This window comes from Alternaria postmessia, assembly GCF_024291825.1.
Source record: "Alternaria postmessia strain BMP 2775 chromosome Unknown scaffold_87, whole genome shotgun sequence".
Classification (NCBI taxonomy): domain Eukaryota; kingdom Fungi; phylum Ascomycota; class Dothideomycetes; order Pleosporales; family Pleosporaceae; genus Alternaria; species Alternaria postmessia.
Window position 1 is genome coordinate 15,835 of NW_026260160.1, and position 25,728 is coordinate 41,562.

The 25,728-nt window shown below is 51.8% G+C and overlaps 7 protein-coding genes across 7 annotated transcripts; 4 read left to right on the top strand and 3 right to left on the bottom strand.

Moving 5' to 3' along the window:
* Positions 1-5,743: 5,743 nt before the first annotated feature.
* On the top strand, positions 5,744-10,066 carry J4E82_009294 (uncharacterized protein; the record flags this gene model as incomplete). The annotated part of the gene is made up of 3 exons (XM_051735519.1): positions 5,744-6,355; positions 6,421-9,911; positions 9,964-10,066. The coding sequence occupies 3 exons, from the start codon at positions 5,744-5,746 to the stop codon at positions 10,064-10,066; spliced, it is 4,206 nt and encodes a 1,401-aa protein (XP_051584695.1).
* A 1,199-nt stretch (positions 10,067-11,265) lies between these two features.
* On the top strand, positions 11,266-11,787 carry J4E82_009295 (uncharacterized protein; the record flags this gene model as incomplete). The annotated part of the gene is made up of 3 exons (XM_051735520.1): positions 11,266-11,323; positions 11,428-11,574; positions 11,696-11,787. 3 exons carry the CDS (start codon positions 11,266-11,268, stop codon positions 11,785-11,787), a joined length of 297 nt encoding a protein of 98 aa, XP_051584696.1.
* Positions 11,788-14,326: 2,539 nt separating this feature from the next.
* J4E82_009296 (uncharacterized protein) lies at positions 14,327-14,674 on the bottom strand (the record flags this gene model as incomplete). The annotated part of the gene is made up of 1 exon (XM_051735521.1): positions 14,327-14,674. The coding sequence occupies one exon, from the start codon at positions 14,672-14,674 to the stop codon at positions 14,327-14,329; it is 348 nt and encodes a 115-aa protein (XP_051584697.1).
* Positions 14,675-16,691: 2,017 nt separating this feature from the next.
* Positions 16,692-18,212, bottom strand: J4E82_009297 (uncharacterized protein; the record flags this gene model as incomplete). The annotated part of the gene is made up of 4 exons (XM_051735522.1): positions 16,692-16,705; positions 16,809-17,387; positions 17,434-17,836; positions 17,871-18,212. 4 exons carry the CDS (start codon positions 18,210-18,212, stop codon positions 16,692-16,694), a joined length of 1,338 nt encoding a protein of 445 aa, XP_051584698.1.
* A 407-nt stretch (positions 18,213-18,619) lies between these two features.
* Positions 18,620-21,560, top strand: J4E82_009298 (uncharacterized protein; the record flags this gene model as incomplete). Its single annotated transcript, XM_051735523.1, has 4 exons — positions 18,620-20,323; positions 20,384-20,915; positions 20,966-21,109; positions 21,160-21,560. The coding sequence occupies 4 exons, from the start codon at positions 18,620-18,622 to the stop codon at positions 21,558-21,560; spliced, it is 2,781 nt and encodes a 926-aa protein (XP_051584699.1).
* A 161-nt stretch (positions 21,561-21,721) lies between these two features.
* J4E82_009299 (uncharacterized protein) lies at positions 21,722-23,054 on the bottom strand (the record flags this gene model as incomplete). The annotated part of the gene is made up of 5 exons (XM_051735524.1): positions 21,722-22,184; positions 22,234-22,437; positions 22,493-22,800; positions 22,854-22,988; positions 23,040-23,054. 5 exons carry the CDS (start codon positions 23,052-23,054, stop codon positions 21,722-21,724), a joined length of 1,125 nt encoding a protein of 374 aa, XP_051584700.1.
* A 946-nt stretch (positions 23,055-24,000) lies between these two features.
* Positions 24,001-25,066, top strand: J4E82_009300 (uncharacterized protein; the record flags this gene model as incomplete). The annotated part of the gene is made up of 3 exons (XM_051735525.1): positions 24,001-24,168; positions 24,255-24,542; positions 24,617-25,066. 3 exons carry the CDS (start codon positions 24,001-24,003, stop codon positions 25,064-25,066), a joined length of 906 nt encoding a protein of 301 aa, XP_051584701.1.
* Between the last annotated feature and the right edge of the window lie 662 nt (positions 25,067-25,728).

Sequence of the window (25,728 nt, forward strand, 5' to 3'; positions counted from 1 at the left end):
CTTTCGCTTTGTGGGTAGCGCAGGGCAAAAGGGCAGGGTTGGGCATAGGCTAGGACGTGGTAGCGTGTGGTGGGGTGCAAAAGGTAAAGTGGTGTGATAGGACTTGGAGGAGCAATGGAAGATTAGAAAATCGGTACCATGCTTGATAGCTTCGCATATCATGGCAGGGAAAGGCATGGCAAGTATGGCTAAATTGCTATGAAGCACGACAAGTACTACGTACGTGTACCACTACTTACCTCTGGACCACGAACCTTGCTGGGTTCGGATGAAGGGTCCTTACTGCGGGAAGGCTTTTATTGTGGAGAGAAAGATGTGGAGGTTGTGCGATGGTAGTACGGTAGGGAAGTAAAATGTGTAGAACATAACGGTGGAGGGACATGATAGTAGGATGCTTCCACTCCTGTCCTTGCGCGTCATGTGCATGTACGTTCATCGTATGCTCGTATGCTGATGACGATCGAGGATTAGCATTTTGCGGGGAAGTTGCATGGTACATCTTGGTGTTTGGATAGGTCTTCGGTATTCGTCCGGCTGCAGAATACACATCACCAAAGAAAGTATGGAACTATCGCCAAGGATCATGATAGCTTGAACAGGGAGGGAAACCAAGCCAGTCAGCTACGTGACACACTGGATATGAATCTCTTACACCGGTTGGCGTCTTTGAGTGGCTGAAGCAGGTGTTTCCGCTAAGGAACAGAATGCTAGGTGTGGATCTTAACTTTGTTAGAGTTATTAAACGGCTCCTGCTGGCATTGTTAGATTGAGGAGCCGCGGTACTCTGCAAGCAAGAACAGATCTTAGGCTTAATCTAGGCTGGGCATTGCCGGGGTAAAGGCTACGCGGGCGAATTGGGTGATTGAGAGAACGCCTTCTTCCAAGCGGTGTCCTTCGAGAAGCTCATGGTACATGGTTCAGCTAAGGCGTCGTGTGAATGGGCAAAGGATATGCTGCAGCTGCTGGGTACGGAAGCATGAGCGTGTGATCTAGGATGATCGGCTGTTCGACGTGTGCGATGAGGCTCGCCGTGCATGGCCTCGCTGGCGGTGTGATAGGCGCCCTCTAGAGACGTTCCTAGCAGCTTGTATCGTGAGTTAAGCTCGCTAGCTTCGGCCACTTATCGACAAGGGCCCGGACATGTTACTCCAGACGAAAGGAAAGGTTACCGCCAGGATCCGCGACTCAGGGCGGACCACACCGAACCACAAGCGAGAGCAACCTTGGAACCTTGAATGACAACGCAAACCGGCGCTGAAGTCGTCGTAGCTCACCCATGGGGTAAGGCCGCCGCAATGCGGTACGCCATTCCGACAGAACCCTCGAGGGCTACCGTTCACGGTTCACGTCCTGCGGAGCGCATCATGTGCGGACGAGCGTTGGCTAGCGTACCCTGTCGCTGCTTTTGCGCCAGACGCTCTCCACCTTCCTCCGCATTTCCTTTCACAAACGTCCTCGCATCTGGGCTAACCGCTGAGCTTACCGGACTGGACGTTAGGCAAAGGCGCTACCAATTTTATTGTCCGTCAGCTCGGTGGTGTGGTGCAAGGTACACATGAATCGCGCCATGACGGTCGCGAAGGAGTCCGGAACGACGTGCCTGAAGATGAGTAAGGGTACTGCGACTACCTGTCATCCCGGCTGAATACCCGCTGGTTCGACAGGAACTTTTTAGCCATTATGACATGCGGAGAAGGCTCAAGGCACAGAACAGCCCAAACACCCTATTGGTACTTCAAGAGCCGAGCAGGATTGTGCAGTGGAGCGAGGTGAACAAGACTGATTTTTGGGGTTAGAGGGTCAGAGCTGCGTCGCAGTGTTGTTGTTGATGTTCGTGGTTCTGAGCTCCGCATGTGCGATTGGCTGGGAATACGTCAGGGTCGCTTTCCTGTTCCGGCGCGGAGTGAATTGCCAGTGTGGGAAGCGATTGGTGGAAGACTCACGTCACGTGGAGGCTGCACTGCCAGCATCTCGCCCCAGATGTCAGCAGGGATGCAATGTCTTGCGGTAGCGCTGGCATCATGATGTAAAGATACGTACCTAGGCGGCGCCTCGGTCGAGAAGCGAAATGCAGTAAGGTATTGGAAAGGGCTGATACGCATGACGAGCGTGAGCCCGTTGGGCATACTTGCTTCTCGCGACAAGTTCGCTCGTGGTGGTGGGTCAGGCTCTCGCGCCTTCGAGCATGACGATGCATGCCAGAAGAAGCAAAGGGCGGGACGGGATGATGCAGACAACAAAGACGGGAAGGCACGAAAGCACGACCTTCCAAATTTCTTCTTCCACCTGCATTATCATCTCCACACACACATGCAACTTCCTCATCTGCAGCCACGGCCGGTACTTGTAGCAAAAACAAAGGATGCACCACCACGGCAAGTTCATGCGATGTCGATTTTGACTCCAACTCAATCTCATGCCATCAACGCCAAAGGATTGTGAGGCGCTTTTAGTGCCCGAGGGTGGTTCCTCAGCCGTTATGCACCTGCGTTGATACGGCGCAGGGCGATCATCGAAGGATACGAGGAAAAGCCATGGCAGTCAGCGATCGGACGACGGCAGGCTTGCGCCATCGACAAACCTTCTGGCCCGCTTCTGTCCTGCATTCGGGGCACCGGAGCAGGATTACGAGAAGCGGAAGCTGGCGCAGAGTTTAAAGGCTGAGCTTGCCCCCAAGGATGCAGGCTTGGGGGCAGATGCGTTCAAAGAGGAGGGTCTGCGCACAGCCGGCGGCTTTTCTAAGCAGGAAAGTAAGAGTGGCACTTCGCCGAGGTTCATGTGGGTGTGGCTGACGATGAGAGGTGGAAGTTTTTGGATCCCGCTCATGGTCAAAGTTTACGCTGATGTGGCCGTGTGCGGCGCTCGATGCGACATTCGTTTCCTCCTTCATCTCCCCCACACCCCCAGAATGCGAATGCGCATACTCTGGAAACCCGAGATTATAATGGGGCGGATGCGATTGATGGAAATGCGATGAGAGAGCCAGCGCAAGAGGCAAGTCGGTCTGCGCAAGCATGGCTATCCCCGTCTGTCGCAGCACGCAGCACAACAGGACCGGACGTCATGCTCCATTTTGCATTGAAATGCGCGTGTGAGTTCAGACCTGAAGTCTGAGGCGGCTGCCAATTCACGACGTGGTAACGTCGTACTAAACCGCCGACCCACTGTCATCGGTACCTGGCGGCTTTACGGCTCGTTGCATTACACCCGCAGCAGGGTTTCAACATCGGTCGTGTTCGTTCCTTTTGCTACCACGACATTGCTTCTGCTCTGCTGCCGACGCACGTAAAACCGTCGGCTGTGCGCTACTAATGCTACGCGACATAAGAAGGATCCCGGCAGCTGCGATCGGCTGCTGAAGGAGCCGAGTTCTTGTGGCACCGTTTCGTGTGAGTCATGGATGGCGGATGATTGTGGTGACCGTTGAATGCATAGGATGGAGTATGTGGCTGTAGTCTAGACGATGCGCAGGCGGTAAATGAACGGCCTGAAGGAGTCATAACGTCAGCCTTTGCAAGCGTTTTGCCTACAGTCAATGAACAGGTGACTGTGTGGCTAGCTCAAGGTTTTGGCTGCATCCTGTTGCGATGTATCTGTTCACTGCTAGTACTACCACTGCCTCTTCTCTGGACCAATCTAATCTTCAATCCCTAAGTATCCACGTTGTCCTTTTTCTTTTTGCGAAGTTGAATGGACCACTCGCTTACTCTACAACAGTTCCTGCGTCGTGATCGTCGCTACTATGGGAATCCACTGGTAACACATCCTCTACGCAGGCAGTATCCGCAGTTATATGGTAGCGATGCGGCCCCACCCCTCGTAGTAGCCTGAGGTTCAGCCCACTACACCTCTCGTTTACTTTGAGATGCGCTAGTCGAATTTCTCTAGCTTAGGACAGCAAGCCGTATGTTCGAGAGATATGGTAGCGCTGTGGCCCGAACTGCACTCTCGCAATCCCATGAGCGTGGAGTTGGCGGTAGACCACTTCATATCGAGTGCCTTTCTTGTAAACTTTCAGGTTTGTGGCACTGGGAACCGTCGAATCCGCAAATTTGGCACCACAGTAGCGTCTCTATGGAAAAGGACCTCGATATTTCCACCATCTTATCACTTCGCATTGCCTCCACCATTGTCACGTATCCGCCATGTCAACCCTGTTTGCCATTCACTACTTCTGCTCGTACTGCGACAGGAAGGTGCAAGGTGCCACTCATACTCTCGCGTCACAAACGAGAACCATACATAAATATCCTCTCGATTGAGAATCTTTCTGGTTCATGTCTTCGGCTGGGCAATCCCCGCCTTTGACAAAAGTGTCGATGCATCGTCCAGTCAACCGGACAGAGTCCGTGTCAAGCTCGAGGCCCTTGCTTGAGTCAATCGGGCCTTGTGGTAATCATAGAGGTGCACAGAGTGGTCTGATCAATCGTTATCGATTGTGGCGATGATACTCGAAAATCTCACATGACAATGGAGTTAAGGCGGAGATGTCTTTCACGTGAATGGCCATCGCCGCGAAACACGCCGTCATTGTGCATAGACGCGCAGCAAGACGTCAGTGAGTTTACATTTTTTCTTCGATCTGCGCAGGAGGGGTGATGCGATTTTACACTGTATGGACGGCAAGGCCTGTGCGGCATTGTGGTACTAGGACTGCTTTGTCTGTGGATGGTTTCTTTGTCGCAGCCACGACTGTGCTTCATTGTGCTACCGGGTGTATCCTAAGAGACACAGGGCTGAGCTATAGCAGTGGGAACAAGAACCCGTTCACCTGGTCCCATGGTGCGCGTAGGAACAGGGCGTTTGGCATTGGGTAGACGCACATGTCTACAAGACGGCGGGGTTTGCTCAAAGTATGGATTGCATCTGCTGTCGCCGTCCAGCCCAGCCCAGCGCAAGGCACCCCACGTACTAGAGGCTTGCCTCCGCTATGTGCCAACAGCCACGGCCTGCTAGTCGGAGTCACGACGAGGTCATTGGGGCGAGGTGCAGCATTGCGAGTCTTGTCTCGCTTACTGTGTATGTGATGACGGGCCCAAGTCATGGATTTGGTGAGGCAGCGTGGGCGGCCCCTCCGCTCTTGCCTGTTGTATCCGAGGAAATCACGACTGCGTACATGGCAACCACAGTTTGTGCGCGCCCGTCAATAAACCAATCGTGAACTGACTGGCCCGTGACTCTGAGCAAGCAGAGTCATCAGACAAGCCTGGCTTAATTGGCGTGGGCATTCCAGGTGTTGGGACTGAGCTTCAAGGACTCTCGGCTAGGCCAACATCCTTGTTGCGGCTTAGTCTGGCACTCAAACAATTTTCGAAAGAGCCCAACCGCCATCCCTCCACACACCCGTCTCTCCACTGCGAGAACATCCCATCACGACACACGCAGCGGACTCAGTGATCTTCACAGGAGCCGCCCGTCGATTTCACGAATTTATTCGGCGAAATCCACCTCTCCCGAATCCGGAACCTGTTCAGAGACTCCTTCATTGAAGCGCTCGGACAGCCCTCAACACCCTTCCTAAAGGAGTTGACCTCTTGCCTTCCCTTCGTCACCGCGGACGACACTCTTTTCTGCATCCTCCCGAGTCGCTGTCACAGCAACTCATTAATTCCGCAGAGTTCGTCCCCTCGCTCGAATCTGGGATTCCAGCGACACCAACGTCATCCGACCTCAGCTAGGTAGCGACTGCGCAGCCTACCGACCGCCTTCCCACATCCACCTCACCTCACCCACCACCGAGTCCATGAGTAATCCCGCCTCGAACTCGCAAACCCCGCCGATCGCCGCTTCCTCGTCTACGACCGCGAACAACTCCTCTACAGGATCGTCCGCCACCGTGGCCGCCGGTTCGGCTCAACCCACTGCCCGCAGCTCCTACGCCAACGCGACCAAGCCCACGATCGTGTCTAGCGCAGCGCCGCCCGTGGCAGTGGGAGGTCCACAGAGCGCGCAGCATGGAAAGAGCTCCTCTGTATCCCCGGTGAATGGCAACGGTGCCATCAAGCCTGCTATTCCCGCTATGCCCACCATCGTGAGTGGCGGCCCTAACGGCAGCGCCCACGAGCGCAAGTCGTCCGTCCAGATCAAGCAGACCCCGCCTGTTGCGACTGCAGGTGGCCCGCCCTCTGGCATTAAGTTCGGCTCGCTCGCTGGCTCACCAGCGCCTGCCCACGCCTCGCCTGTAGTCCAGGGAAGCCTGAACCCGGCGCAGGTGCAGAACCCGCGCGTTGCCTCGCCTGCTCACTCACCTTCACCCATTCCCACGCCCATCTCCGGAGGCCCCAAGCCTGACGGACTGCCGACTCGACCAAACTTGGTCTTCGGTGGCCAGGGCGGTGAAAGCACTGAGCCTAACGTGAGTTTGCGCCCTTCTTGCCCTTATATACTGTTCTTCCGTCTCAGTTACTGACTCTGCTACAGGCGCGCCCTGCTATGCCCCCTCAACCCAACTCCCACTCCCTCCCGCAAGCCCAACACTTGCGTCGCGAGTCTTCTCAGTCCGCGCACAGCGACATGAGCAACGCAAACATGGGCCGCGGAGGCTCATTTGCCAACCGAGGCGGTCGCGGTGGATACACCCAGGGCCACTTCAATCCGCAGATGGCAAACTACTCGCCACAGCCACACCGCGCCATGCCTCAGATGGGTCGCGGTGGTCAAGCCCCGCCGTTCCACCCTCAGGGTCAGATGCCGCAGCGCTCTCCCTACACTCAGAACCGTAGCCCCGCTATTACCCCCGCTACGATGCACCAGCAGCAGCATCTTGCCAACCCTGGTATGCCATTCTACCCGGGGCAGCAGTATCCTCCACAGGCTATGTACGGCGGCATGCCTCAACCAGGCTTAGATCCCTACAACAACTTCTACCCGCAGAACTACGGACTACAGCAGTCGATCCACTACCCAGGTGTCCCTGCTAGCCCTGGCCGTGGCTACCCTCCCCAGATGCAGTCACCCTACGGAGTTGCTCCCTACGGTCATCAGCCACAGGCCCAGAGCATGTCACGCACTCCTTCCAACATGTCGGAGCGGCCATCATCTGCTGTTCCTCAGCCTTCCACACCGGCCATGACTAACGTCAACCATATCTCGCACACGCACACCCCGAGCATGACGTCAGCAAGCCCAGCGCCCAGCTCCACCTTCGAGCGCCCGAAGCGGGCAAGCAAGGCTATCACTATCAAGACTGTTGATGGTGAAGTTGTCGACTTCAAGCCCAAGGGTGCTTCACCTGCACCGCCTGCTGTCGCATCCTCTGTACCTGCAGCTCCTCGGTCTCCCGCTATTGCTGCTACACCAACCCCGCCGCGCGCGCCAAGCGCCACCGACGCTACGAAGGCTGATGGCGAATCTAAGAAGGCTGAGTTTGTCAAGCAATTCCAGGAGAAGCTCCGTCTCCAAGAAGAGGCCGAGAAGAAGGCAAGGGAAGCTACTGAGGAAGAGGCCAAGGCCGAAGCCAACGCAAAGCTTGCTGCTAAGGAAGAGGCAGACGCTAAAGCTGCTGCTGAAGCCAAGGAGAAGGAGGATGCTGAAGCTGCCAAGAAGGCTGAGACTGACGCGGCCGAGAAGAAGCGCCTCGAAGATGAAGAGATGGAGCGCATGATTGCTGAGATGGAGGAGGAAGAGAAGAAGCGCGAAGAGGATGAGAAGCGTTACGCGGAAGAGAAGAAGAAGAAGGCCGAGGCTGAGAAGGCCAACGCTGCTGAGAAGGTCAAGCAGGAAGAGGAGCGTCTGCGCAAGCTGGAGCGGGAAGCCGAAGAGGCTGAAGCTGCTCGCGCAGCAGAGACTCCCGAGCAAAAGGCCGAACGCGAGGCCAAGGACAAGGCTCTCTTCGCAGGCCTGAAGAAGAACACCATGTTTGGTCCTGGTGCTTCTCAGACCGAGGAGGCAAACCCAGTCGAGGCTACTGCTCCTGTCGTTGCACCCGCACCATCAAAGACTCCCACTGGTACCAAGCCCAAGCCAGCCGCTCTTAAGCTCGAGACCAACAAGTCCGTTGAGCCCGCGCAGCCAACTGCTGGTATGCAGGCGCTCAAGACCGCACGTTTCCTCGAGGTTCGTGCTGAGGTTCAGTACCCTCAGGGTGTTGCTAGCCCCAACCCCGCTCTTAACAACAGCAACAGGAGCAAGGGACGCCAGTACGACAAGGACTTCCTCTTGCAATTCCAAGATGTCTTCAAGGAGAAGCCTTCGGTTGACTGGGACATGAAACTCAAGGAGACTGTCGGTGACGAGCCTCAATCAGCTCGCGGCCCCCCGTCTGCTCGAGTCGGTTCTATGGGTCCCCGTCAAGGATCTCGCGGAGGTGCTGCCGGCGGCGGCATGGGCAATTTTGGAGCACCTGGTTCGTTCCCGCCAGGAGGGCGCACACTCCCGCCAGGTACGACATCCGAAGAGCGCTTCAAGCAAGCCCAAGCTGGACGTAGCTCCTCTATGACGAACCCCCTTGCTCATGTCGTTCTAGGTGGAGGTCGTGGCGGTTTCCCTATGGGTGGCGCTCCTGCTATGGGAGGACGCAACAACTCCTACCAGAGCGCCCACCGCGTACCCGATTCTCCTCGCGTTGGCAGCTCTCGTGGTAAGGGCGCCGGCGGCAGCCATCGCGGTCGCGGCGGCCAGGGCGGCGGTCAGGACGCCAAGGCAATGCCACTGACCGCTGGTAAGGAAATCGAGGGACTTAAGCGTTCGCAGACTGGTTGGGTACCTACTTCGCTCACTCAGCCTCAGGCTGTCCAGGCTCAAATGAGTGCAGGCCACTTGGCTCCCGATATGGTACAGCGTAAGGTCAAGGCTGCTCTCAACAAGATGACACCCGACAAGTTTGACAAGATTTCCGACCAAATCCTCGAGATCGCTGGACAGTCCAAGGACGAGACTGATGGACGCACCCTTCGCCAGGTCATTCAGCTCACTTTCGAGAAGGCTTGCGACGAGTCTCATTGGTCTTCTATGTACGCCAAGTTTTGTAGCCGCATGTTGCAGACTATGAGCACCGAGATCAAAGACGAGAACGTCCGCGACAAGCATGGCAACCCCGTCGTTGGTGGCGCTCTCTTCCGCAAGTACCTCCTGAACCGTTGTCAGGAAGAGTTCGAGCGTGGTTGGGAGGTCAACCTGCCCGAGGCGCCAGAGGGCGAGAAGGAAGCCAAGCTTCTGTCAGACGAGTACTACATCGCCGCTGCTGCCAAGCGTAAGGGTCTCGGTCTTATTCAGTTCATCGGAGAGCTGTACAAGCTGGGCATGTTGACCCTCCGTATCATGCACGAGTGTGTGCTCAAGCTTCTCGACTTTGAGGGCCTTCCCGATGAGGCTGCTATTGAGTCTTTGGTCAAGCTCCTCCGCACTGTTGGAGCCACGATGGAGTCAGCTGAGGCTGGTCCCAAGATGATCAACATGTACTTCGAGCGCATCGAGAAGGTCATGAACATGGAGGGTCTTCCGTCGCGTATGCACTTCATGTTGCTCGACACCGTCGACATGCGCAAGGCTGGCTGGAAGTCCAAGGACATTCTCAAGGGTCCCAAGACCATTGCAGAGATCCATCAAGAAGCCATGGCGGCTCAGCAGGCCGCCGAGATGGAGCGTACACGATCAAACCAGCGCGGTGGTGGTGGTCGTCTTCCCATGGGTCGCGGCGACGCTCGCTCGTTCTCAGGTGGTGGCATGCAGCCTCCTCCAGACACTGGCAGCCGTGTACAGATGGACGACCTCCGCAAGCTCTCCAAGGGTGCTTCTGGACGCAACCTCAACAACCAGTCCCTTGGCCCGTCCATGCTCGGTAGCCGCAGTGGTAGCGGCCGTCGCGGTCTTGGCCCCGGCATGATGGGCGGTCGTGAAGACTCCAACGCCTCCTCGCGCACTGGCACACCACCAGTCAAGAAGCAGGAAACTGCCCACGCGAACGCTTTCGAGTAAGCTTCCATTCCTTATGACATTCAAGGTTTTTACTAACAACTATTGCAGTGCGCTTGCAGCTCTTAGCAACGAAGACGCCGGCGAGGCTGGCTCTGCATCCAACGCGGCAGACGAATCTGCAGCCGACACGGAGGCCAAGCCTTCCGAGTGATTACCTCTTTTTCCAACCATTCGAGCGCGTGACGGTTCTTATACCCATAGACCACACCGCACGCGGTAATCTAATCGATCGCCTGTTTCTTCGTTGCTATAGAAGGGGGGTTGCATCACAGCGCGCAGTCATTGTTTGCATGCATTTCGGACGCCCGGGGTTTTCATCAAAAGTTTCCTTGTTGTCGATGTGCATGCGCATGTTTTCATGTTTTTTACGGACCATGATGGCGGCGTTCTGGGACCTGCTTTGCAAGATGGATGGATGAGGGACGGCCCTACACCGCGGACGCTTCTTACGAGCGCTATGGGTGGTTCTTTGGGCACGATTGAGTTATTTCTCTTGACCTCGGTTCGTTCATCACCGTTTTCCTGCGCTGCTAGGGTAGGGATGGGCAAAAGATGGGTAGCAGGGAGTCTACCTTTTGTCCACCTGTAGAGGTTCTTTGCCTCTAATCCTGCACTTTTTCTCATGTTATCATTTTCTTCTTTTCTTTCTTCTTTGCTTGCAACTCTTCAGAGAATGCGGTGGTTTGGCGATCGCATATGGTGTCCGCCCATGACAGCAGAACGTCCTTGCTTAGGCATGTCGTTGCTCAGGCATGCACACGTGCGACGATGCAAGAAGAGTACACAAAGAGATCTTGCAAATGCGCGAAAACGATGATGTACGGATGATGAGAATCATTACGGACTTCTTGTTTGCGATATCGATCCAGATAGAATGAAATGTGCTAAAAATGTATTCTGCCCTGATGGCGCTGTCTTGATGCTGTGATACTGTTGCCTGGTCGGACCATCTTCGCGAACCTTGGCAGGCCTAGATTTGGTGGGAGACAGGTGCCCTGCCAATGATGTGACATGATGCAAGCATGTCGATCCTTTCTGCGAGATATTCGCTGACGGCACGAGCGTTGCGCGTCTCTCAGCCCGTTGTTCACAAATGAGGGGCAGAACGGGTGGGCAGAGGGGTTGCTGCAGGGATAAGGAGGGCAAGAGCGGGTTACGTCATAAGGACAGAGTAGCAAAGGGAAGACACATATGTAAAGCCCAAGAAAGTTGGCAGGCTGAGCACTTTTACACTACACTCACAGCGGGCCGAACTCTCAACCAATTTAATCAGTTCAAGTACAAATCTGCCATTTCCTAATCAGATTCAGAATCACCTTGTGATATATAACACATACACACACATCAACCATGTCGGACCAGAACAACCAGCAAAAAGGCTTCTTTGGCACCGCTGCAAGCGGTCTCGGTATGTTCCATTCCAAATTCTTTGCATCTATCCTCTGGCCCTTTTTTTCCTTCCCACCAGCACCGCCGTACTTGGTAACGTCAGAAAACAAGCTAACAGTACAGGAAACACGCTAGGCGCAGCAACGAACACGGTCGGAAAGGGCGTACAAGGCGTTACTGATGCCACTGGCAATGTCGTTGCCGCCGGTGGTAAAGGGCTTGGCGATGCTGTGACGGGAGTTACGCAGGGTGTTGGGGATACTACTAAAGGTACGTTTACTTCCCGTGTGTGAGTGGTTGGGGGTGTTAGGAGAGAGAAGGATTGGGGGTTGGGGGTTGGGAAAGGAATGTGGGAAGAAGGTGGGGAAGGATGCTGGCTGACATGAGATAGCGGCTGGTAACTTTGTTGGTGATACGACGAAGGCTGGGGGTAAGAGCGTGGGTGCTGAGCAGAAGGGTCAGAATCAGACTGGTGGACAGTAGAGAGTGGCATGTTTCTTGAACATGCGGGATGAAGTATACATGGTGATGGAGAAAACCAACGAGAGACTTTTAAGTCGGCTTAATACCATTTGATGATGACGAAGATTGATCAAGACGAGATTTTCGGTATTTGAAATGCACGCAGGAGCTTGCGCAGACCATTTCAATGTACCAAGTGTTGCGCATCATAAGACTAACCGCTTGCACTAGCTTGAGCGCCTCGTCCATGTTATAAAAGCTGGCTCTCTTCTTCTCCAAGTTGTCTTTCTATCATTCGCCTTCTCAAAAACATTCTCCGAAATACTCCTGCCCATCTAGGCATGACTGGGCTTCGGGACTAAATCAAAAAATTGGTACTGCCATAGCTCATGGGTTTTGCGCCTGAATAAACAACCACGATCTTCTTGTCCATGGAGTATCTGTTTGGAGCCATTTTAAAACAACGTTATTTCCAAAACGCAGCTGCGACTGGGTCATGTCCAAAAACGCAGGGGTTCTGATGATGAGGACGCCTGGCGACTGAAAGTACGAAAACGTCGGCGAAAATCCACACCTGAACCTTGCATGGATCTCTCCGCGCTTTTTCTTACCATGTATGATACAGTGTATCTCAACACAACTCACTGGCAACACATGGTGCAAGGGAAATATCGTCCGCCTTGCATCACAGGCGGTGATGTTTGAACGGCGTCACATCTCACCTAAACACCTCGCCGGGGTATAAATATCTCCCTTTCTTCGGCCTACCCTTACCTTCATCACCCACTTTCTTTCAAAACTCTTTCTCAAAATTCGCAAACGTACGCTTCATAGAGCCTTCCGTCCTCCGCCTTCTCAATTGCAAATGTCAACTGAACATGTTCCCGCCTTCCGCGAAGTCTTCCCAAAATCGAGCACATGTATATCATGAGAGCTTATGGTCTGTCAAAAACTATACGATACGATTGAATGTTTGTTTCGTCCTCCGTACCAAAAAACATGCGTAGGCTCACATGCCCTGCGTTTTCGACATCTTCTCATCCAATGCTTTGTTGTTGAACTCGAAGAAACCATTTCACACGCAAATATGACCAGCGTAAGACTCTTCTCATCTGCTATACTGTTAAAATCGATAGCATAGGCAGCAAGTGCCGTCCTTCCCGGGTTAACAAAATCGAATGACTATCATGACATGTCGCTTTTGTGTGTCAGAAAACATCCCACAGAAATATGCATGAGGACCGTGTGTCGAGCTGCTTGCATAAAAAGCCTCCCTCCTTGGGCTTTCTTCTCTTCCATCATCTAAGTATCTCAATTGCATTTTACCAAAACGATCAACGGTGTAGACCATGGTTCTGGACTTCCGCGTCTTCTCAAAAATCCACATTCATGCAAGCCATGGCATTTTGAGTGCGTCTCAACGTCGAAGTCATATGCAGACACCGAAATGAGTCTTTCAACCGAAGATAGAATCGATATGTGTTGCTACTGAGTACGTTTACTCCAAAGGTGTGGCGAATACAATGATGTATCGAAAAACCCACATTCGAAAAAACACATCAGACTGAAGTCATGATGACAACATCTAGCGTTTCGAAATGAACATGGAGAAGAGTTATGAGAAGCTGATTGGAACTATCTCTACAATCTCGCAGCTTGGTTTTGCCAAAAAGATCCACAAAACCACTACATGATGCTTCTGGGATCTACTGGGAAGAGCGCTAGTGTCGGTATACTTCTTGCCTATAAAGCAACACTTCTATGTTTTGAATTGCTTGGATAGCATAACTGTCAAAACCACAACACTAAAATCTCGCCGACAAGTTTGATGTGGGGTTTCCCCTTGCTGTATTCCCCCATAACCGCCGAGAAGCTTCTGTCTGCCGAATGTGTTTCGTGGGACGTGCCGGTCTACAAATGAAATGAAAACCTTTCCATGACGCGTTTGAATTGCAGTATCTAAAACATGTGGTAGACAGCTGTAAATAGCCTACAAGATATGCGATGAACTCTCAAAACCGGCTCAAAAAGCATTTGAAGACTTTCATGGACCTGTGGTTTATTAACGAATCAACGACAGCAGACTTGATGTTCGGTTCGGTTGTCCAAATCTCTTCGCCTTGTATCACAGAGTCATCTCGTGTTATCCCGACATTATGACATCGCTTCAAGTATGTATGATCTTTTCCATGGCTAGCAATTCTACCTGGAATATGGCAACTACCTCTATGATACGTTCTTTCAATGTCAGAACGGAGCAAAAGACAATCTGAATGCGGTACTACATATTGAGCAGTGAAACAACATGGTAGAATGTAATGTGATTAAGGATAGTATGAAGTATGCTTTATTAAACTCCTGGGCCCCACCAAAACAACAGTCCTCCCTCCGCCTACTAAGTTGTGCTCTTGTTCACCTATGCAATACTGATGAGCTCTTTTTTTTCCATTGCAGTCGCTTTCATTGTAAGAGCTTAGGCGTATGTAGGTCTATATAAGAAGTGATTAGTCTCGTACTTGACTGAGAAACGCCACACTATGCACTTACGCACTTGATACACTTAGCACTTGTGGCGACCCAAGTACTTTCCAAGAGTGATGCACTCATCTGGGTACCACCCTGTACCGCATTGGCAGTGCCCAAGAGGGGCGCCTCCAGCGAAGTTCTCGCATTCCATAGCGCATCGGTTTCCCGGGTCGCCATTGGTTCCTGCTTTGCCACAAGAGGCATAGCCCGAGGCGCAGAACCTGTCCTTGAACCAAGTGTTCACATCACCAGCTCCCTCTTGAGGCGATCTAGCATCGATGGGCAGATCCGAAGGTGCTCGTACGTGGAGAGGCTCAGCTGGACCGGCGGCAGCGAAGCCAGCGAGAGTGCCAACAGCGGCGATGAGGGTGAGGAACTTCATTGTTGTTGGTGATAAAGAGTGTTTGTAAGAACAAAGGAGTGTGTAGATGTAATGAGTGAGTGGTGTCTATTCTGGAGAGGAGGCGATAGGTTTTTTATACCAGTTCATGCTCATCTTCCGTCTTACCCTAAACAATGTACAGAACCGGAGTCCAAGCATGTAGAAAGTAATCTGATATCCTCGAAGCCATGGCGGTCTGACATTCGAGTCATTGACTACCAAAGGAGGTACCCGACTAGTACAGTCGGATGAACATCTTCGAGCAAGGATTATGGTAACAATGATTTCCTGCCTTACCAGGCTTCGCGAATTTGGCTACCTATATCGTCGTAGCGCTGTTGAGCTGTCTTATGTCGGCAGGCGACAGTACTGTTCGCTGTGGTAACAGAACTTGGGTTTGTCGATTATGCTATGTTTAGATACCTGTAGGTCGTCTTGATAGATATTTTGTTGGCAAAGAAGATCTGAGCCACGGTCGTCAGCTTCTCTAAGCATCTCTGTAAGGGCGCTCAAGTCATATTATTGATCTAGATGCATTCTTCTTGACTGTGATAGGTAGCAACGTGAGACTTTCAGTAATCACAGGCGTTACCATCATCGTTAACACTTCATCTTCGGGGTCGGCCCGCATGCTCTCACTAGCTGTAAGAACCGTGCATTTGCTCTTGAAATTTCTCAGCGAGACTTTCAAGAAGTACAAGTATCTTGGCTACAGCTAGTAGATGGCGATCGTTACTACATACCTCGCACGCAACGACGTTGTTACTATCTGTTCAGGGATGAAAGGAGAACATGCCGAGTTGCGAAGACGTGATTCTGTATCCAAGTTAGCAAACCCATGATTTTTTATTCCTATTCAGTGCGCTCAACTATTCTGTCTTTTGGTGAATATTTAACAAGTTCAATGTCAAGTCGCCCGGGTAAGAAACCCCCCGGAACTATCCATGTCATAACTCCGCACCGAGGTCCGATTCTAGCCCTTAGTTTGTCGCCCTAGCTTCCTCTTCTACCACACTGATCATCGCAAGAGTTATCAGCATACAGTCATCTTTTAGTATGAAGAACAACTCTAGCTCATTCGGGAGATAGCGCGCTCTTCGGAACACTGCCCATTTGTTACCGTCTTCTTCCTGCAGCCCCTTTCGAGTGCGCGGCCTCGAAGAAGAGTCTTGGAACGAGATCTAGCACAAAACTGATCGCGCCAAGTTCGAATTTCCGGATACGGCATTACTGACAGTACCGTCAGCCTCAAGGAAGGGCTTGTACCGACCACTCGAACACCCGACTACAGCTTATCTACCAAGTATTTGCACTGGCCTGCCTCCTAATGTATCACGATGAACCGTGTAGGGGATCCGAGCAAAAGCCGCCGAAGATAGGAGTATACAAGAAGCCCCACGTATAGCACTAGATAAAGAGACAAAGTACTGAAGCATTGAGCAGATCTCCTCGTTATAGGGGAGCGACATTGTCAAAGAATTCCCGAAGAAGATAGTGTGGAGAAAGGTGGACACTACGAGCCGAATCCGGGAGCGAATACGATATCGAGCCAGCGTTAACAATCCCGCTACAGCCGACGTCCGCTAGGTAGTCAGTACGAGCGTTACGTCGAGCTGACGACTACTCCTCACCGAGAGGGGAGTGGCCAAAGATTGATAACAGGACGTATCCGATATACCACCGCGAAAGTTCTTTTGTGTTTCCTGTATCGAGGAGACACCGGATCTGCCTTCGCTTGCTTTGGCATGTCTCAAGCTCAACAAGAAGCAGCAGTATCACAAACTGATCAACCTTCCACAAGAGTAGAACTTCTGCCTTACTCAGGTTCCTATAGGAGTGGAATGGCGTGCTCGATTGAGGCCATAACGCGTGCGCATGCTTCCTCTTGCATGTCGCGATCGCCCGAGATCTGGCGAAATGGATCCTGGTGGACGTCCTTGAAGCATTAGACTCGTATGAGATGATCCTACAGGCACAACATTATCGCGAAAGTTTAGCAAATCGTCTTGCTGCCGCATTATAGATCCGTAACTGATAAGTAAGATTTTGAGCCGAGATATCCACTTTCCGGAAGCGTGTCGTTGGAACATAGCAGCCAGCTGGGAAAGCCAGGAGATATCATCGAAATACAAACCTCCCACAGCTTCCATGTCAACAATGATGTAGAGTTGCGGGAAGCTCGCGATGGTGCGTGCTAGGAGGTCAAACCATTGCTCAACAGAATCAGCTGCGCGAAATTGCGCACAACTCAGCGCAAGTGAGCGTTCTGTATGCTGTGTAACATTGAGCTGTATGGCTTGACATATCAACCCCTTGATGATATCTATGGCTGATGCGGCGGTTGCGCCATGCACCGGTATTGACTTCAGGGCCCAGAGTGTGGGGACGGTCCGACTGCGAAGGTTGTTGATGACGTCAACGGCAAAGTTCTGGACTTGTAACCGCGTAGTGTACTCGCCTTTCACCATGATCATAGTTGGTGACGATGCAGATTCCCAGGCAGCAAACTTCGGATTTGACCAAAATTGCGCGCCTACATCTGCCCTCGTCTGTCGACGTCTGGTTCGGGCACTCATAAAGGCGCGATATTGCAGAGCTTTTAGTGGATCCAACGCATTGGCACCAGAGAGGAAATCCATAATCTGGTTCAATTGGAGATCAGTCAGGCGCTGGTTGGTGTCGAGATTCGCACTTGTTTGGATGGACTGGTATGCTGCGCGTCGTTAGAAGCAGCACTAGTGACCGCAAAAGTAACCTACAGATGATTAACTCTCTCATCTCCTGCACCTGCTTACCCAGTTGCTGGGTCTCTAGATGCATATCGCGCTGCTCCGCTTGCGCGCCTGTATTCGCCAACACCTCGATCGCTTTGGTGCACTCGCTCACGTCCTGGATCAGGTCGCTATAGTAGAGTTCGGTGGGCCGACTCAGAGCTTCCCATGCATGGCGCATTTTGCCTTGTTGGAACCAGCGCTCCGCCCGGAGGAAGAACCGGATGATTTTACTATATATTTCGGACACCGCCTGTTGCATGCGGGAGGTGGGGTAGAGAGCATTTGCGAATTCTACACGCGGCAGCACATCTGCGATCTGGCTCAGCCCTTTAGAAAGGACTCGCAGTTGCTTCCCATGGTTCTCTACCAGCTGGAAGGAGGCATCAGTCTGTGATCCTCCCATGTTCAGAAGCGATACGTACGATGAAGAGAAACTTCATTGCTCCCCATGCCAGGCTGACGTACTCGGGATGATGCTGAACAAGGACATCGAGGATTTGACCGTAATGGCAGATGCGCGATGAAAACTGCGACAACCACTTAGCGACCTTTTTCCCTTCGTGTTGTTGCTCATATCTGGATTGCGCTTCGTTGAGAATGATTTGCAGGTCATCGAGGCTTTGGAGTTGTTGTACTCTGTCGAATCTGGCGCAAGTGCGGGGATCCAGCTGGAATACGGCAAGCGCCTCTTTGAAGGCGTCTTCGGCAGGATTGGCTGAGGAACTGGCCTGCGCATTGAGATACCACTGACTTTGCGACTGCATTGACGATAGGATCTCCGTTATATTAACAGGAGAAAATGTAGCATGGTTTTACTAATTAGCTATGTAGGAACATAAGCTTACAAGAAGAAGAACAAGAAAGGGGAGGAGAGGATGAAAAGGGTTGATGATCGATGGCTGAGGCGCAGTTTTTGGCCCCATGCATGATTCCAGCTGCATGCAACGAGGCTGAGCAACAAGGCTCGGCATATAAGCGCGCACCTGCATGCGGAAACCTTTTCTCGAACACAGCGTGTCGCGCAGCCCATCGCACACGACGACAACAAGTCCATGAAGAAGAGTGGAGCTAGAACAAGCCCTTTCTCACTGTATAATCGTGGAGATCCACAAGTATGGAAGGCACCCGCCGTCCTCGAGTATTTCGATGGGGAGAGCCACAATCTCCTCGAATGGACGAAGAGCTTTTACGCAAAGAGCAAATGGAAGAAGGATGGGATGCGGATGCTGTTGACGCTCTGAGAGGCTACGCTCCTCTTTCACATGATGCGGCGACCGCAGAAAAGTTAGAGTGGAGACATCTGAAGCACGAAAGCAATCTGGAACTTCCGGAGCGTTTCAACAGTGATGAAGAGGATGCAGATTCATGGGACTATATAGAGGACGAAATATCCCATCGTCCCACAACCCATCGTCCCCCACCCGTACCGGCCCCGCGACACATGCTTCGCGACTCCGATGCTTCCAGACCAGAAGTCGCGGTCCAACAGGGTCGTAAGCGACGACGACCCGGATCATACCTCTCTGACAATGAGCCTGATCACCTATCATACCCCTCCATCAGTGACCCTACTTCGATATCAAGAGAATCCTTGAGGTATCGTCAGCGAAACAAGCGTCCTGCATATGTGGATCCTGGCTACGCGGAAGAGGACATCCTATCGAGTGCCTCGGAGTCGCGGCCGAAGAAACGGCTAGCAAAGCAGCGACATCCAATTCGACCGCATGCTACGCCATCAGGCATGGACCTGTTACATGCTAAAGAGGATGAAGATACTCTGCAAGACGCACTGGGCGAGATAAAGGCTCTTAGAATGGAAAATGAACGCTTACGACAAGATGCTTGCAAAGTACCTGTTTCGAGTCAGCCGGCGTACAGCTATAAAGTCTTCTACGAAATACGGACAGTCTTGTACCTGGATGAGCCATGTTGGCAACCTGCTGAAGGATCTAGTGTCAAATTGCTGGCCAAAAACCCGATCCGGAGGCTAGAGTCTTATCTTGACCAACATCCCGAGATAGCCTTCGCTATATACAAGAACTACGACCAAGATCTCCCTCCGGATGGCAGCGAGATCGAAACTGTAGACGGTGTTTACCGGTCGCCGATACCTACGCATGAGGCCGTCTCGTTTGTATCCTCTGATATGCGAAGCGCGGTTAAGGAGCTTGTTCAGCAGATACCCAGATTCGACTATTACTTCCCCCACTTTAACCTTGATCGGGATATCCCTGCACCGTACCTTTTCATGTACTACAGTACACCTTTCATAGCTGGAGTCCTACCAAAACTCAGTACGCGCAGTCGGAACCTCATCAAGCAGTTGCAAGCAGTCATTGCAGAAAGCTACGGTCATGAGTACACTTCAGTAAAGCTTCAAGCGGAGAAAGGAACGATAGCACGTAAATATCTCAAGTACTTAGTTCGTCCCGGAGATGTTCTTGTGAGCAGTGCGGCGGAAGGAAACATTCCCCAAGCATGCATTGCTAGGGATTGGATTGGAGCCCCAGAGACCACACTCGAAGAACCCGAGTTGGAAGATTGGGAGCACGTTGGAAAGCAGCTTGTCGAAGGACATAGTTCTCTCGTCAACTCTATATCTGATCGCAAAATGACTACATATGTTTGGAAAGTTCCAGTGTGGAATTGGTCATTCGACGGCAACTTTGGACGACAAGAAACTAGTATAGACATCACGATGTCTCTTGCCAACGAAGGAGACTCAGTCGAGATCAGAAGTCTCAAATATTACCCTCTACAGTATGCAGCAGCGAACATGAGGTCGCTGCTTGAGAAGAGAGGTAGAACATTTTGGTCTCTTCGAAACAGACGATTTGTTTCGTACATGCGTTCTGAGGAGGACGAGCTCTACAACGTATGTTCACAACGAGAAAACTTCGGTCAAGCTTTACAATAACTGACGCGGAAGCTTTAGATTGAGGATAGGTACATAGTCGACACTAAGTCCTTCAAGATGCTATTTCCAGACTCGAATATTGCGCAGATGCGCCTCAAGCATGCGTTTAGCGCCGCAGTCATGGCAAATGATCAACCACCTGAAGAGGGCGACGCACTTCTAGCGGTTCCGTCGACTATCATGGCCCACAATCTACAAGAAAAGGTATGGAGGGAACTTCTTGTCGACCAGATTACGGATATAAACTGGAACAAGCAAGCCTTCAAGGACCTCGTAGCTGAACCAGAGACCAAGGAACTAGTACAAGCACTCGTCATGAAGCAAATCAATGCCAAAAGATCGACAGATTTTGTGGCTGGCAAAGGAAATGGACTAATCATGCTTCTACATGGCGCACCTGGAACCGGCAAGACTTTCACTGCTGAAGGTGTCGCTGAGTTCGCGGAGAAGCCATTGCTTCGGATAACTTGTGGGGACATCGGTACCGAACCTGAAGTGGTTGACCAGCGCCTTCGTGCCACCTTGCGACTTGGAAAACTGTGGGATTGTGGTACGTGATCTTGAGGGTCTTTGAGTACTAAGAGGTGCTGATGATCATAGTTGTACTTCTAGACGAAGCGGATGTGTTTCTCGAGGAACGCGATATGAAAGACCTTAAGAGAAACGCACTAGTATCTGTGTTTCTCCGTGCCCTCGAATACTACGATGGCATCTTGATTCTGACCTCAAATCGCGTCGGTACCTGTATGTTACCCCTGCACAACTCTCAGCGGCGCTAACCACCAGGTAAATAGTCGACGAAGCCTTCAAATCCCGCATTCAACTCGCCCTGCACTACGACAATCTCGGAATCGTCCAACGTAAGAAGATCTGGCGCAACTTCATCACACGCATGAAGAAACTCGAAGAATCTTCGTCCGCGGACTTGGAAGACATTCTCGATCATATCGACGAACTCAGTAAGGAACCTATGAATGGACGAGAGATTCGCAACGCAATCACCATCGCAAGGCAATTAGCGGAATTTAGGGGACAACGCTTCCAGTACTCACATCTCAAGCATGCTATGAATGTCGGTAGCCGGTTCAGCAAGTACTTGAATGATCTGAGAATGAACTATACGGACGACATGATCAAGCAGGATAGTGGAATCAGGTTTTCTTACACTGCTGTGGCACCGGCTGGGCTTCAATGAGGCATAAGTATCGATTAAGTGATTGAGATCGAATCAACATGGCTATCAACGTGCCACGAAATACTGCAAAAAAGAGTTCAGAGTGTCTCGATTGAGTGGTGAAGCATACATTCTTCTTTTCGTTTGCTGGTGCAATCATCAAGCCGCTAACCAGCGACTCCTCACTCTCGACTAACCTCAACATGCCGACTAACAACAATACTATCCTTATTGTTATTCACAAACCGATCGTTCTTCTCCAGAATCTCTTTCTGGCTCTCGCTATCGCTCGACACGCTACTACGACCGCCGCGAACCTGAATCGAAGGAATAACCCCATCCTTGTTGTCCGCGATGGTGCCAAGCTCGACTTCGTGGTCAAATGGCTTGTAGCGATGTGAACGGCCACCATCGCCGCTAATGCCATGCGGTGTACCTCCGGAGTGAGGCTGCTGAGAGCCGCTTGAGCCGAGGTGCAGGAGACGTTGGAAGAGTGGGCGAAGGGTTGCGATGTTGCCGACAAGCATGCCAAGGGCAGGTTCGGCGTAGCCCCAGATGAGGATGTTCGCGAGGCCATAGAGGTAGTCATGGCTACTTGTCAGGCCGACGGTGTACTTCAGGCGAACTAGGCCAGAGACTGATGTGCTAAGGGGCTGTTAGCGTTGAACGATGGTTAGGATCATGGTTGTCATACAAGATACCTAAGCCCAGAATGCCAGCAACTGAGATCTTGGTGTTTCTGTTCATTTGCACGTTCCACAAGAGAGCGATTGGCATGAGTGCGGTAGCCCAATCGGTGAAAATGTTGACCGATGTGCAGAAGAAGTAAACGTTTTGCAAGTAGACTGATGGCTCGCAGTATGTCCCTTCTGCCATTAGATCGGCTCTCCAAGCGGCCCTGAAGGTTGAACGATTAGCAGTGCTCGAGCCATCGAGGATCGCTTTGTACTTACTCAACAGGATGACATTGGAAGATGATGTAAAGAATGGCTGCCAAGTTGGTAGCTGCGCAGAGACCCATGATGGCGTAGTTGATGTAGATGAAAATCATCCTTCTTCCAGCTATCCGGTTCAACATGAAGGCGATGCTCAGCTTGATGAAGATGATGGAGGTGCAGTAAAAGATTTGATAGAAGAAGAACCAAAAGTACGCGGTCTCCACATATTTCTGATTGCCAGGCCGAGCGAAAGTACTGTCTTTGGCACCGATGCCGTAGTAAGAACCGATAGTCGTGACAATGGTAAGAGTCATAAGAGGCAACTGTGACGAGTGAGCTGCAAGATTTTTGATATTCGAGAAGGATGGATACGTACGCATCCAACTGCCATTATCCAATCCTCCAGAGCCCAGCTCCGATTGGTGATTCTGACATATGTGCGCATACCCATCGTTATGAAGGCCAGCAGTCCTGTCGTGAGGACCGTCGCCGTGAGGTTTGGGCCTAGATCCTTCTCCACAATCAGCTCTACATAAACACGTCTGATGTTAGTTCAACTCACCTCATGAAGCACCATAATGATGATTTTCTATCGATCAGAATGAGTGTTGAATTGTAATACGTTGGAGTTGGTTCTCTCAAACAACCCGCAACGCTGGACGGGCATGAAGTGGTGGGGGAGCTTTTAGCATTATTGGTGCCCTCAAGTACGGAATGCAAACGGTCTGGTCCAAGGCTCCAAGGGAGTGGAACGCTTTACCTTCACTGCCTCGTATAAGATCGTCCCAGAATTTCCCGGAGCCCCATTCACCCGCATGGATGCGCATCCTGATGATCGGCGTGCTGAGAAAAGAACATGCAGTGCGTCTCCACCATCACGACTTGTCTTGCTGCCCCTGATACTCGATATCACTTTGTCTCGTTTTCGGCTACGTGCATCGCCATGGATGCTGTCACACCTCAGGATTTCGCCCGAGATGACAGATCGCGCGTTGGAATGAAGTTTGTGTACGACTGTACGCATCTCTGGTCAAGCTTTCGAACGCGAACACGATTTGTTGGACGAGCAGAGTGATGCTAATGGAGGATCCAGTGGATTTCGGACCGTTGTGGAAATTTGGCGTTCTGCATCGATCTCAGGTGAGTGAGAAGAGCAAGGTCGGCGATCCTACGCTAATTCGAATAAAGATATGATCATCCCGTTCCTCCTCGCAATCATTCACGGCTGGCTTCGCTTGGGACGTTCCGCAACTTTAACGACCACTGCCGGGCTCCCCGCTACTGACGTGCCAACGCTTGTGAAACATGGATGTACTGGGAATACTTCCCGGTGCGATACGACGACGCGCAGAGGCGAGTATCGCGGCCTAAATGCGGGGCCTCATACTCCTGAAGCCTCGCATAAGTTATCGCTATCGTCTGGGTTCCGTAGCATCTCTGATTAGTATCCTTCTTGTACAGCATTCCACCATATCGGTCGTATCCTCCCGATCCTCCAAAGCCCAATTGCAACCACACCCACCATGGCAGACCTAAGCAAACTTCCGAAAGATTTCTATGTCACGTCCATGCAGTTCACCAGAAATGCACACCAAGACGTATACCCTGCAATCGATCCCAGTAGCCCAGAGCATAGCCTGGCAGGAAAAGTTGCAGTTATCACTGGAGCTTCGCGTGGTATTGGAGCCATGGTATGTTGAAACATTATTCACCGAGCACATCGCCTTTCACAACAACCTGGTGTCATGATTGCGTGTGCTAAGACTTAGTCCCGCAGGCCATGGTACCAGCCTTTGTAAAGGCAGGCGTAAAGGGTGTAGTACTCCTAGCTTCGAATGCCGAAAAGCTCACAGCTACCGAAAAGTCCGTCAAGGCGTCCAACCCCACCATCGAAACATTGACATATGCTCTCGACATCTCCGACACCAAAGCCGTTGAGGCTGCCTTCGAAGCGATCCGGCACAAGTTCGGCCATGCGGATGTCCTCATCAACGCCGCCGGTGCCATGACAGGAGACGGACCGAAACTGCACGACACAGACCCCGATCAATGGTGGAGGAACTTTGTAAGATCCGATCCCGTTCCTTAACCCGCAGTAAACTGAGTCGTTTTTGGATGGAGCTGACACCTCGGTTGTAGGAGATCAACGGAAAAGGCAACTATCTGCTCATCCGCTCGTTCCTGCGTTTGTTGCCGAGCCCCGATACACCTGCCAGTATTGTCAATGTGAGCTCGTGGCAAGCGTTCTTCACGGTTCCACCGCTCGGCGCATACTTCATGTCAAAGTATATTCTAGATGCCCTGGCTACGTACGTCGCTGCTGAGTACCCAAATGTTACCGCGGTGTCGATGCACCCAGGCCTAGTCGCTACTGATATGCTCCGCGAGCCCTTCCGATCGCTCTTCAACCAGGATAGCCCCGAGCTTGTTGGCGGTACTGCCGTTTGGCTGTGTCAAGAGAAGGCCAAGTTCCTGAGCGGACGCTTCATCGCGGCAAACTGGGACGTGGAGGATCTGCTTAGCCGCAAAGAAGAGATTGTGAAGGACGACCTGCTCAAGCTGACGCTCAAAGGCCAGTTTGGAGTATGAGCAATGTGATCAAGTGTATTGTAATGATCGAATTTTCAAGCGAAGGCTATCGCCGGACTACGGACACATCAACAAGTATTGTCCACCGATAGTTATTGGTAGTCCAATTGTAGATGCACGCTACTGAGATCCCTCTTACATACTATCCCGGAATTGTTAGATGATTTCGAGTCTGTCTTTGTTATTCGATCGGATGGTGAAACGCTCTGCAATACTTGTACAATGTGTAAGTGCTGCGAGGGATGAGCAGATTGGAAATGTGGATGAACAAGTTCGCAGTACAGTGATTGTCCACGAAGCAAGACAGCGCTCTATGTAAAAAGGACATTGAGATGAGACTGTTCTGAAACGCCAGAATTTTTGTCATTATATTTTTGATCCACAGAACGAGCTCTGGTCTTGTACGTGGAAGTCTGCATTTGCAGCGTGGTAAGGCGATACCTCGGTGGCACAGCTCATCAAAGCACAAGAAAAAGCACACGCAGGTCGCGCGGCACAGCATACACACACACACACACACACACACACACACACAACAAAAGCCATCATCATCGACCAAACAAGGATTCAGAACATCGGCTCACTGGCCGCTATATCTACAAACCTGTCATACTCGCACCCAGTCAGCCGAGCCCGCAAAAAGGGGAAACTCTAGCCTGAAA